General features: G+C 39.2%; 1 protein-coding gene across 1 annotated transcript in view; it reads left to right on the plus strand.

The window, feature by feature from the left end:
• The first annotated feature begins 801 nt into the window (after positions 1 to 801).
• Positions 802 to 13870, plus strand: part of SEL1L (SEL1L adaptor subunit of SYVN1 ubiquitin ligase) — a 37054-nt gene continuing 23985 nt past the window's right edge. Inside the window, exons 1-5 of the mRNA XM_040067066.2 lie at positions 802 to 929; positions 8237 to 8274; positions 8630 to 8852; positions 12305 to 12472; positions 13073 to 13178. Coding sequence (XP_039923000.1) covers positions 836 to 929; positions 8237 to 8274; positions 8630 to 8852; positions 12305 to 12472; positions 13073 to 13178 — 629 coding nt within the window. The 5' untranslated portion in view covers positions 802 to 835. The remainder of the gene's footprint in view (positions 930 to 8236; positions 8275 to 8629; positions 8853 to 12304; positions 12473 to 13072; positions 13179 to 13870) is intronic.

The following is a 13870-nucleotide window of genomic DNA, read 5'->3' on the forward strand; positions in this document are numbered from 1 at the left end:
CGGCCGAGACAGCGTGGGAAAAACCCACTTTATAATTCAGCACAGCACAGCACTGAGTAACAGTACAGTCCTGTGACGCGGTGACATTTACCACCCAGCCACGTTTTAGTCCTTTAAAGGCTGGGTTGCTAGTTCCCTTCGTCCTATGCTTTTTAACTGACCCACAGAAAGATGCAATTCCTATGAGAACCGAAGAGTCGCGTCCCACAGCGCTACACCCATTTCTAGATCTGATGCCTTTCTGAAGATAAAGTTGCACTAAACTCGTTATGTTTCGCGTACTCCACCTGTGCAGGTTTAGGCATACACTTAATTTACTGCCGCTTGCACACTCCTAGTCAACAAAGTGTATCCCAACCCTCGTAATTCTGCGGTCTAGAATGGGCGGGACTGCGGGAGGTGACTCCGCGCTCGCGCCCTGAGCCGTTCGGCGCGGGGAGTTGTGGGGGCCGTAGTCCCTGGCCCCCGGCGGCCCTCTGGGAGCGCACGCTCCCAGGCGGCGCCGCGGCCCTCGCAGGGAACTGTGGGTGCTGTAGGAAGGGCGCACGAGCCAATGGAAGGGGCCGTTTCGGAAGGATCCGCTGCGCAGCGGCCTTCGCTGAGACACGTGCGGCGCTATTTGCTAACGGGAGGGCGTGACGAGCGAGCCGAGCCTCCGCAGAGCCAATCGGAGCGGGCCATGTAGAGCCGGCCGTTCCCCGGGGTTGCGTGTGCTGCTGCCAGCGGCCCGTAGTCGGCCGTCAGCGCGGCAGCTGATTGGTGACGGCGGTGCGGTGGGCGGGGCGAGAGAGCCGGAGTCGGGGGCGCTCGGCGCGGCCCCTCAGAGCCCAGCGGGATGGGGCGGCGGGGGCGCTGGGTGGCCCTGGTGCTGTGCTTGGCCGCGCTCTCGACCGGAGCGCTGCCCGCGGTCCGAGCGCTTCCCGCTGCCGGTAAGTACCGCGGCTCCGCCTCCCTACGCCCCTCTGGGCCCGAGCGCTGCGGCGGCATTGCCCCCCGGGGCCTGCCGGGGAGGGGGCGGAGGGGGGCGCACAGGTATCTGTGCGGGTCATGACGCCCGCACCGGGGCGCGCAGGCGGCGGCAGCGGGGGAGGTGACCCGGTGCTCTCGCTGGGGCTTTGGGGTGTGTGGAGGCAGCGCCGACCTGGCCGGGGCGCTGAGGCGGCGGAGTGGAGCTGCAGGGAGGCGGGGAGCGGGGCTGCTGTCAGCTGCGTGGCCGCGGGTGGCGGGACCGGGCTGGCTTGAGCTTTGCTATGCCGGCGCTGCTCCGTAGGCCTGGTAGGGTAGACGCATTGCTCAGTGCGGTGCCTGCCTTTAAACAGCTCGTTAGGAGCCCGCTTTGTAGTGCTTGCACTGCTTAAAATCGAAGTGAGGCGTTTTTTTCTCTCTAGAACGCGTTTTCTCTCCGAGACGCTGATAATGCTGATTTCAGCCTTATCAGAACGGTTTTCTCACCTCGTTATGTAGAGAACATTTATGCGTCCTGTTTTATATCCCCATAATACTTTTTTCCCCATCCCTATTTTGTTGTTCCGCAGCTCGGGTTTTGTCTGATTCTTACGTGTTGTCACCTACTTCCTTTCTTGGGGTTTCTACCTCCCACACCCTGCTTTCCACCATGGGCTGGTGGGGGGGATTGTGTAGTGCATTTATTTATAAAGCCAGAAGCCACTACCTTAAAGACAGCCATATGTGGTGCTACTGGGGATTTGCTTTTACACTATTTAAGGAAAGTAAATTAACCTTTTCTCTAGAGGTAAGTTCAGTAGTTTGGAGTTCATTTTTCTGTATGCAGTAGGAAGCTGAAATTTAAAGTAATATTACTGTAATGCGGATTATATGGGCTTTGTAGGTCACTTTGTAAGCCAGCAGGGCACTTTTTTTTTTTGAAGCTAAGGAAAGGATACACACAAGTTCTGTGAAACCAGAGAGATGTAGCCAAATTTTTGACCTGTGTGCTCTCATTTATACTGTAAATGAAGAAAAAAGCTAAGGTGAGATGAGGCTGTGAATGTCAGATGAACCATCTGTTGTATCTGTGGAAATTAGGTGGTAAAGGCTTGTCAAATGTCCATCAGTGGCTGTACTACCATGCAGCTCTTCTGTCTTGACTGTTTGTCCACTGTCACAAAGTTGTTTACCAGCATGAAGTTCTGATAGTTTAATTCAGCTTGTATAAGCAAAATGTTTAGATTCAATCTAATGCAATTGATAAGCCAAAAAAAGTACAGTACATGAATGTCAGCTTAGGAGCTGTTTGCAAACTTAAATTGCTACTGTAAGATCAAACTGTTGATTGATATCCACAATTAATTAGGATAGGGTGTTTGGAGTCCATCTTTTGGCAGAAACATATGAGAGGAATACATTTCTTGCTCCAGTTTTTGAGAAGCACCATTCTGAAAGTTGTCCTCACTTCATGCTTTGATTTCCCACAGTAACAGTATGACTTTCTGCAGTAGACACTGGAATAAACCCTGGGAATGTGTATTAAATGCTTCCTTGAATATTTAATTGTTTCTGGTCTGGAGTCATCTGGGTTGTGAGTATTGTGGGAGGGGTTCTAAGAGGAATGAGTAAAAATGGTCTAAGTATTACATTTCCTAACTTTAGGAAGAGTTTTTAATCAGGACTTTTTTTAGTAGTGAGTATTTTAAATATAACTTTATCATCATAAACTTTGATTAAATCAATTTATTGAAAACTTCAGTTGAATGCAGGAAAATTCAGGCCTAAGGAAAAGGTCACTATATTTTTTTAAACATATGATATTGCTGCAGATTGTGAAAGCATTTAAAATTGTGACTGGGGAAAAGTATTAAGAAGCATTGGCAACAGCAGCTAAAAAATGCTAAGCATGTGCATGTTTTCCAGTCAAAACTAGCTGTCTTCTGGTCATCACAGCAGTGATGGCCTCCTCCCACTGATCATTCATCAAGAACATGGAAAAAAAAAATCTTGGTTTGTTGTTGTTTTGGGGGGTTTTTTGAGGTTGTTTTTGGTGAGTTTTTTTTGTTTGGTTGGTTTTGGGTGGTGGGGGTTTTTTGGTTTTTTTTTTTGTGTGTGTGTTTTGTTTGTTTGGTTGGTTTTTGTGAGTTTTTTTGTTGTTGTTTGGGGGTTTTTTGTGTTTGGTTTTTTTGTTTGTTTGTTTTGTTTTGGGGAGGGGGGGGTTTGTTAGTTTGGTGGGTTTGGGGGTTTTTTTTTTTGTGATTGCTGGTGTTATTTGATTCCTGGGATTGTTTCTTCTTGTTCACAGGCTGAGAGGTAGAACTGTTCTCATTCTGCCTGAGGAGAGGAAGTGATGCTTCCTCTGACTCTCCTGTGTGTTCCATGGCTAACTTCAGCGATAGGCAGATGTTTTTATACTGTCCCTGTTGGTGGGACAATGGGCACACTCATATACCTGTAGGGGAACTTCAATACCTATTCTTCCATAAGACAGAAATCAGTGGCTTTTCCTGACCTTTCTGTTTTTACTTACCTGATAGAAAAATATTCCCTAAACTATTTGCCTTGTTGCCTGGTTGGGAATCTCAGTTCCTACTGAGGAACTGCTGGAAAGTTCTGTAACTACTTAGCCAGCGAATGCAAGGACACTGGAAGAAAGATTTTTATTCAGGGTGAGGATTGACCTATATCTCAGTCTTGTAGTTGAACTAAAATTAATATTTTGCACAGATTGTAGCTGGTAACAATTTACTTTCTGCCAAGGATACTTTGGAACTATTCTTGCTGAATAGGTGCCACTTAAGGATTTTACTTAACTCACTGCATGTTTTAAAGCTTCATGTAATGGGAATATTATCTGTGCTATTGGGTCTGGTTTCTGTGCTGATATATTCAGCACAAAATTGATGAGAAGCAGTCTGAGGTAATTTTTTTTCTTAAGATTTCCTTTTTTTTCCTGCAGGAATTGGATAAACAGAGTTTGCATTCTCTTTCAGTGTCTATCTAGTCACTTGCACAAAAGCATTGAGAGAAATTGCCAAAAATACTACAGAAAATCTCTCACGGATGCTCTAAAGCATCTAAAGTCACTGCCAAACCATTTCTGTTCATCCACCCCTCTCCATAGAAAGATTTTTGAGCATGCATTTTACATGTATTTTTGGTAAGTTAAACATTGAGGTACTCTTGTCCTAACATTATGTACCTCATTAAACTTGCACAAAAACACAAATGAGAAAAGAATGACATAAAGGCTGAATGACCACCGTGTTAAGAAGAGTTTTATGTATTAACTGTCCGAAAGGTTATTCCTGCGGCCCTGGTGGGTTGGCTGGCATATACTCCCTGAGGTGTGCACACTCCACTTGGGAGATCCCTGCTCTCAGCAGAATCCCACTAGTTGCTTTGTTGTCATAGTGTTTGAGGCTTGAAGAGCTTGGCAAAAACTAGAAGGAACTCAAACAGTAGTCAGTTAGGGATTCATCAGAACTGTGGGAGACTGCTTCGCTTCCTGAATTTTTGGCTACTTCCTGAATGTGAGTGACCATTTTAACATTGAAACTAGTAGTATTTCTTGTCTGGTAGTAGCAGCCCTTTAGCTTTATGGGATGTCAGTTGATCTGTTCTTCTAATACATCAAAACTTTGGAACTGTTGAACTCCCTGAAGCTAATGACGTTATTGCTGAATCACACTGCGTAGCTCTTCTGCTTCCTACCCCTTTCTCCTTAGTGCTCTCTTGAAAACAGTAATTCTCACAAAATGGTGAGGATCTTTTTCACTAGCATAGGATGCCAGAGTGCTTTTGCTGTATTTACATACCATGCTTGAACACTGGCCTTTCTAATTGAGGAAAAATGAGTGCTTTTTAAAACTGATTTTAATTATATATGAACTAGTGTATGGTTGAAAAAAGATTTTGTTTCTGTGAAGTGCTTTACAGTCCTAGCTGGGTGTGAGAGCACCCAGCAATGTCTGCAGCGCAGCACTGTTTGTAAGTTAAGCGTTCAGTACAGCATTGTCAGCTGCCCACTTGAGCCACAAGTATTTTTGCCTACTTCTTCCTTTTAAGAAATCATTGCACTCCTTAACTTGTTTAACAAATTGTGAGATTAATTTCCACTTGGCATTTTTAGAGGAGGTTTTTTAGAATTAGACAACCTTGGTAACAGATCCAAATAATAAAAAAAACTTAGTTTTTTTAATTGACATATGGAAAAACAAGCTGAACTATCAGCTTTAATCTCTGAAGCAGGTGCATAAATTTAACATCTGTGGCTTAGTTCAGTAGCTTAGCCTTGACTGATAAACTGTTCTTAGGTCCTCTGTGACCTTTCATATACCTTTCATTAACACTTTCAGAATAGTTTTTTTTAACTATTTTGTAGGAGTAAACACTTCTATAAGTAGTGGGTGCATATTAGTCAGCAGTTCCACGAAACAAGGCTGTAAGTGATCCCTCCTTTAGTCATTCTGTTCATTTATCTCTGCAACCTCATCTGCCTACCTTAGAAAGAAGTGTCAAAGCTAAGAAAAGTTAAATTAATATTTTGGTTTGCTTTAGTGCCTTTTGGAGCCACTGTTTAAAAACTATTGTTCAAGTACAACTTCTCAGTAACAAAGCTGGTTTCTTCAGGGAAAATTTAAATGATGCAATAGAAAGGAAATAGGTTTATTTACTTTCAAGGAAGAAGAGCAAACACTCAGCTCTGCCTTAGGTTGCTCAGGTGTTTCTTGCCTTTCAATTTAGTAAACCTTTTGCTATGCATATGCAGTTACAATAAAATTGTCCTTTCATATGTGTACATAGACAGTATAACCTTTTTATATTTGTTCTTATGTGGTCTTTTGACCTAAAGTGAACCTGTCACCACAGATTGAAATGAGTTAGTGAAGCCTTTTCCAAAATGTTAGGAAGCTCTAGTGCTGTCAGGTATATGAGCTGGTTTTGCACAGACAAAAACAATCACCCCAGCTGGTATACCTGTAAAAAAAAAAAAAAGAAAAGAGAAAAAAAAAGTATTTTCTGCTGCAATAACAGGTGCTTTATAAGTGCTTTGTGTGTATTAGGAGGAGCATACAAGCTACTGGGTAGGTTACCGTGTCTTAGTTTTCCTTCTCTCCAGAAATGTCTGGATGTCTTGACAAGCTCTGAAGTCTGAAGGTGGCATTTGGTCTTAGGTCAGAATTACTTAGGATAATAGAATGTAATATGTGGGAAACATGGTAAATGACAACTTCTTTCATCATTTCAAAATAGAAACACCAGCAAATACCCTAAATGTATGTGTACTTTTACTGAATTTAAAGACCAATTGTCATATAATGATCTGGAGTGTCAAAGTTCAGAGTTAGAACTTCTTATGACTTACCACAGTCACCCTTATCTGTTAGATTCCTCAAGCTGCTAAGCCCTGAGGTCTCTGCCAAAAATGCAGCTAGCCTTGTTTTTTCCTTATGCCTCGTAATGGTTTTATTTTCCAAGTTGTTGTTTGTTCTTAGGCTGCCTTGGTTGCTCCTTGCAGGGGCTGTTTCATCTGGAGTGCTCTTTGCTGTCTCCACAAGTTTTTCTGAAGTGCTCTGCACATTTTCATTTTCAGACCTATAGAGTACAGCTGCTTACCCACATCAACTGTTATATACCCTTTTTAATTCCATTTCTGCTGGCAGTCAAACCCTTTGAGCTTTGCATCCTCTTTACCATGCTCAACAGGCTGTTATTTGTATGTCTCAGTTGTACCCAGTCATCTCATTACCACAGTTTCATAGCTTCACTTACAAGTCTTCACATTTTTTCTTCATTTCTATTATGCTGTTACAGCTTAAAGTTGAGTTCTCCCTCATCTTTTTACTTGTTCCAGTCAAAGATTGTATTTCAAGTAACAATATGGAATCTAGATTCCAGAAAGGGGTTTCCAAGATTAACCCTTTCACTGCAAGGGTTATAGTAGTAGGCTTCAAATCATGACCTGAGGAAATGTCATGTTTGGAATTTGTCACTTCAGAAATGGTTTATCTCTGGTAAGTCACTTGACTTCATGAGAAAGCAAACAAAACTTGCACAGTTTTCAAAGTGCTTACAGGAGTCAGCTGAGTTCTGTAAACTGTTGGAAGTGTTTGTGCAGGTAGCTTTTCTTGGCTAACTGTAATATACTAAATGTAACTCATGTACCGGGCATTAACTCCTATCAGTTTAGGCACCTTTTCCAGTCACAGCACAGGTCTCCAGCCCATCATTGCTTTGCCACTGCTACAGGGCATTGTGCACCCCAGAGCCTCAGAAAGCAGGATTTCTAAACATAGGAGGAGTTAGTGGCAGCTTTGCTAAGTGGTCTGATTATGTTTTGAGCTTTTATTTCAATGTAAGTGAGTGTTGTACCAGAGAGAGAGGCCTCTAGCATCTTCTTTCAAATGTAGGGGGGGTTGTTTGCTGAAATGAGGTGGTATCAGATACTGATGACTCTGAACAGTCATATCTCAGTGATGTTAATTTTAGAGGCTTCCCATCAAAATGATAGCACAGACCAAGCTGTTTGAAGCCTAACAAGTAGCCCAAAGGAATGAAACAATTGTTGCAGAAATAATTCTGAAAAACAGTGGTAAAGCTGTCTGTCATAAATAAACTTTTATGATTATCTTCACTTTTTCACCTGTATTCCTTTAGGTGTCTGCCTAACAGCCTTTCTTTACAATTTTTTCTCCTGGGCTTTCTAATCAAAAATCCTATAGCTTTTAGACAAGAAAGATGACAGTTAAACAAGACTTGCATCTCTTGAAGAGTATCTTAAAAACAAACTGATTCTGCAGAGTTTTGAAGAGAAGCTTCTATGTGAAGGTTTAAATATGGTGATGAGGCAGAATGAATTGGCATTTTATAAAGGACAATGTTTAATTACAATTATGGGGTTGTGAATACAACTTCTTGGTCACTACTGATGCTGTTCATACTAAGGCTAATTTCGTGACTAAAAACCTTATGTTCCATAGGCCTTTTTCACTTGATGCAAACCTTCTTAAGTATCTTAACTGGATTCAATCAGTTCAGACTGATTTGGGTTTAGAAAAAAACCACTTTTTTCACACAGTTGTGTTGGTGTAATTTAAGGAAGAGGATCACCTGTGGAACATTTGATTTCTCCTCATCACAGTAATAAGGTTTTTCTGAAGTGTATTAATCAACTTAGTACATTAGAATATTTCAGAACCACGGTACAATATTGTAACTGAAGGTTTTATTTTTGAGATAGTTACTCATGGAAAAGCATTTTACTGACTTAAAATGTCTCTTCTAGATGAAGAAGGAAATCAAGATGAATCACTGGAGTCAAAGGTGAGGAGATAAGTTTCTAGTCATTCTGTTTTACCTGTGAAGTGAGAGCAAAGGTCTGAAATTCAAAACAATAATTTGATTTTAGGTTTTAAGCTTTTCTGTAGCTCTTGCCATCTCATTAAATTTTTCTGTGCATCAGAGAAATTAATACTGTGCTACAAGTTTAAAACATTTTTTTGTCAAAGACCTGAAAGGGATAAAGGCAATGAAAACTGATACGTAGCTGAGCTTACTTTTGATTCTACTGTTTAAGTTAATTAACCATATATGTTTTTAAGAAGTTTTTAAATGGACTTTAAGCCAGCTGCTGCTTCTCAGTTTCAGTCTTCTAAATTATGTGGCTGCTTTCCTTCAGACTTTATCTCCAGAGGACCAGGTAAAGGATCATTCCACAGGAACTCGAGTGGTAGCAGGTCAGATCTTCCTTGAATCTGGGAAATCAGACTCTCAACCAGAGAATGAAGAGAACTTTCACAGTCAAGAAGAGGAAAAAGAGAATTCACTGGAAGAGTTGAACTCTATAGAAATGTCAAATCTATTAAATAAGGATTTGGAAGAAGCAGAAGTACAGAGTCCAGGTAACTGCTCACAGAGTTTTGAGCAAGTGGCAACATAGATGCATCTGAGTAACTCCGGCATGTGGGTAAACACAAACAGTAATTTTGAACATATGAAATAGCTTGTGTCCTAACCTTTCTGCAGTGGAATGGTGATTGCTGCCTTTTTTATTAGAAAGTAGCATCAACATGTCTTGAAGTGTATTCTGATTGAAATAAGTAGTTATTTTCAGATGGGTTTGAAAGAATTTTCAATTTTTCTTATTGTTTCCATCTTGCTGGAAAGCTTTAACTATCAAATAGAGAAGGCTCTGATTTCTTCAGATAGAGTCAATTACAGATCCTGTGCACTGTTTATGTACACCAGCAAATACAAAGAGAAATTGACATCAGTCTCTTTTAATCCCCTGTTTGCCTGGTGAGTCAATTGACAGAAAAGGAACAAATAGTAATGTAAAGAACAGCATTGAGAGCCTCAGGGCAGCATCTAAATTCCATGTAAATGTAATGAAATTTTTAAATACAGGTAAAACCTTATGTCTTGGGCCTAAATTCCCAGGAAATTCTAATATGGCTTTTTTACTACATCATTTTATGGTTTTTTGATTTGCAGCTAGTAGTCGATGATAACTAGATGGCACAGTTGAGTATCTTAACCTATGCAGCAGATTTTTTTGTTCATAAAAAATAAATCTTCAGTATTACTGAAAAATATAGTTATGTGGTACTAATGATATTTGTCTTCTCAACTCATATTGAAATGTCAAAAGAAAGCAGGCATTATTAAATGAGCTCTGTCATGTAATGACTGTTTCTAAGCTGTTTCCTTATTAGAGCAGAACTAAAACCAGTTTGTGAAAACTCAGTAATGGGCTTAACTGTTGCTTTTGATGCTGTGTTGTACAGGAAAAAAGTATATAAAATCCACTAAATATCTTTCTGCCATAAAACAGTGATCTAAGCACCATGTTTAGTCAGTGCAGTCTATTTCAAAAGTAAACTTTGAGATACTTTTAATATCCTACAAAAATATATCCAGCTGACTGGCTCCTCAGGAACTAAGGTTTTTAACTATACGTATCAACATTGCAAGTTACTTTCAAAACCCATAAGTTTAAGTCTTGCACAGTTCTTGGAACATCTTGTGAATTAGATAAGCAGTGTGAATGAAGGGATTTTTCATTTAAAAAAGCAATTCTAAAAGAAAGTACGTGGTTTTTGTTAATGGAAAAGAGTGCTAAAGGTCAGCTTTACAAATGCTTTAACTGAGCCTCTGTCTCAAGTACAGATGCTATACCTCCACGTGAGCTACTGGTGACAGGACTGCATTAAGGGACAAAAGCTTTTCTACGAACAGTTACCTACTCTGTGGAACAGAAGTATATTCTGCAAATTTCCATATATATTTTGTAGGATATGGAACAAAAAAATCAGTATTTTAGAATTAGTGCTAGTAAAGGTTTTAACTTTCTAAGAAAGTTGTCCTACTCTCTTCTGATGAGTAAGGAGATTGTGTGTAAAGAAAATATTTTTTTCTTTATTGTTAATTTGTGTTCTAGGGTTTTATAACATTAAAGTTCCATACTAACAGTTTTTGCTGGAAATTGCTCACAAATTTATACGTAGCTGTCAATTCCTGTTGCGTTTATTTTCCTGTTTGTAAGAATCTTACAGTAATTTTGCCAATACTTACAAGTAATCTGTATTTGGGTTTCCTGCAGCATAAGGTATGAAACAAGATATAAGTAAAATAGGAAAAAATATAATTAAATACTACATATTTTATTCTGAGATAGTAAAGAGGTAAATTGCTTCTGGAGCGTTTGGTTTGACAGAAGCTAATTTATCCTCTGGGTAAATTGTTTGCCTTGCTTAGTATTTATCAATGTCGAAGTATATAAATAACTGTCGTGAGCATTTTAACCTGTGATTGCATTGCTGTGTTGCTCATGGGATTAGTCTTTAGTTAGTTAATTAGTTATTATCTGGGAGCAAAAGCAGCATTATAGTTGAATTTGGAATTAAAAAAATGCAAAGAGGAGCATTGGGGCACAGTAGTTCCATAACTTTGGTGTACAGCTACATCTCATGCAGAGCACTGTGTAAAACTGCTTTCCACACAGGAGACAAGGTACAAAATTATACAAGTAGAACCATGAGTTCTTGAGTGGTGCTGGTATCCTGGACTTGGAGCTTTTCAAATGCCAGTGATAAGAGGTCCCATAAGTTGTAGTTACATGAACCCTTAGCATGAGTTTGTATATTACTTTGCAGTTAACAAATATCTGAAATTATTCTAGGCTAATGGCATCTTATTACGTTATTTTTGAGTGCAGTTACTGAAAATTACAGTGTTTCTCTTGTGATATAATTAAGTTGGAGTGATGTGGTGGGACCTGTGTCAAGACATCCAATTATGAAGAGTAGTTTGAACAGGTCCAGCAATACCTGAAGACTTTGTTTTGCTTCAAAAAATCAGCATGAAATATTTAAATTAGTATAGTCTTTAGGCCTTTCAATTATAGACCCTCAAAAAAAGAACTAATTTTCTCTGTAACTACAAAAATTATGAAGTTAACTTGAAAAAACTTTATAGCTGACATTGTCAATTGCATGATTTTGTGAATGTTTTCAAATGAAGCTTTACCCAACAGTTGGATTTAACTTAGTGGAAGAGGAAAACTTCTGTAAAAGTCTAGTTGAAATAATTCCATGTTCAAAACCTAGAGAATTCTTATTCTTCATAGAAAATTTATTTTAAAATACTGTGATATTGGAGTCAGTGATCTTTGAAGTTTTAGTGCATGAGAAGTGATAAATTGTGCTTTTCAAAGCCATTTTCAATGCAACTAAATATATTGGCAAAATAAAATAAATATTTTAATCTTAAGTATTTTCAAGAGTAGAGAATTACCAAGCTCATAGTGATGAGAATCCTTTCATCTCCATCGTGGTGATTTCACTTAAGTCTTTCCATATAGTTGTATGTTCCAGTGTACTCCATGCTGATACTCCAGTACTTTCAGTACAGCACTTTGTGATGTGTAGTGTTCTGTTGTGATTGTGTCTATCCCTGGGGCTAAAATGGATGTGCTCTGGAATGCACTTCAAGCGTGCCTTACAAGGTTTTTTACAGAGAAGAGAAAGTGAAAGAAAATACTATTTTGGTAGGCAGTAGAAATGTAACTGAGATTTGCCTTCTCCAATCAAAACAATATTTTCTTTGCTTAGAACTAAGAATATAAGAAACCACATACCTTCTGCTTCATTTCATAATTAAAACTAAGAATTACATTTTTCAAGTGCTATTTAGAAAAACTGCACTTTCAAGCTTTTATAAATTAGAAATCTTACTGAAAACTTGATTAATTTTAGTTCATAAAAATTAAAACCAACATAGGAGCACTTTTCTGTATGTGATAGATGATTTTAATTTGGGAATAAAGGAATAATTGCTGGGTGTGTATTTTCAGTTTTGACAGCTATTGGAGGCACTGCAGATGGGGAACCTTGCCACTTTCCTTTTTTGTTTATGGAGAAGGAATATGCAGAGTGCACTGCTGATGGGAGGGAAGATGGCAGACTTTGGTGTGCAACAACCTATGATTACAAGAAAGATCAAAAGTGGGGCTTCTGTGAATGTAAGCAACCTTTTAACCTTTTGTCTTGTTCCTGTTCATGGAATGCTTTTTTAGGCAAGTGTTTTCAATCCACTTAATAGTCTTTATTTCAGGACGTAGAAGTCCCTGGCCACTTCATACCACCATAAATGAGCAGTTATTTAGGCAAAGTTTTCATGATGGAAGAAGTTTTAGAAAATGCCAGTTCCCAGACCCAATTTGGAAGTCTTGCAGTGAAGGCATCTCTAAAACTGATTTTGAGGCTGTAGGAGGATAGGGGTTTGACAGTGCTGCCCATTATACATATTGATTTGTTGCACAGAGGCAACCCTTCTCTAGGAAGTGACCTTCTGAAGGAGGAACCTGCACAGCTTGCTTTTGAGCAGTGGATAAAAAAAACCATTTTGTCAGCAAACTGGTACATGAGAGATATCACACAAGAAGAAATCATCTATTAATATATCAAACACATCCATTAGACAGCTTTTTGTAATCAGTTTGTTTATTGGTCTTCAAAAACATGTTTCTGGATGTACTTACCCGTTAGGACCAGTAGGAATTTTGAGAGGATAGTCTTGAGTGTATAATTGGAGCTCTTTATGTACACTTTTTTTCTTTTAGCTGAAGAGCAGTCTAATAAGAGAAAGCAGATGCAAGAGGCTGAGGATGTTTATCAGATTGGAATGAAAATCCTTAATGAAAGCAGTAAAAAGGCTCAGAAGAAAGTGTAAGTATACCTCATTCACCCCCACAGGATGATATGGCTGGCTACTTGAGCTTAACTCAAAGAGAACTTGAATGAGCTGCCCTGAGATTTTGAGCTTTATTGGACTCAGCATCAAACTGTGCAGTGATAGAAGATAGTAAATTCAGGGTATTTAGAAAAACAAATTTATGCCTGCGTTCCTTTGAATGCAGTGAAAATTGTGTAAGATTTATTTCTGAAGAGTGGGTGTCATCAAAACATTGACTTAATGCAAGATGATTCTGCAGTTCTCTAGCCATAGTTTATACCTGGCAACTGCCCAGGAAGAAAACTGAGAAAATGATACAAGGTAATTGCCCTTTTTCAGGTGTTTCTTACACTCTGGTTCTCATTCTGCTTCAAAAACAAAGTGGGGAAAAATTGGCATTCCTTGTCCTGCTCTGTTTTTCCTTCTGCTTTCTGATGGTTTGGATCACTATAAAAATAGTATTAAACTTAAGCTCAACAAATCATTAAAATTCTAATAATGAATGTTGTAAGAAAAGGGTAATGCTTGTAGACCAAACAAAAAAAAAAAAAAAGAAATTAGTGTTCTGTTCATTCTTGTCTCAACTTTCTCTTCTGTATGCATCCAATTACTGATTAAATAGCTGTGGACTTACCACTATAATTCAGAATTGCTTTGTTAACTTGGACCTTCTTCTATTCATGTT

This window comes from Hirundo rustica, chromosome 6, assembly GCF_015227805.2.
Source record: "Hirundo rustica isolate bHirRus1 chromosome 6, bHirRus1.pri.v3, whole genome shotgun sequence".
Classification (NCBI taxonomy): domain Eukaryota; kingdom Metazoa; phylum Chordata; class Aves; order Passeriformes; family Hirundinidae; genus Hirundo; species Hirundo rustica.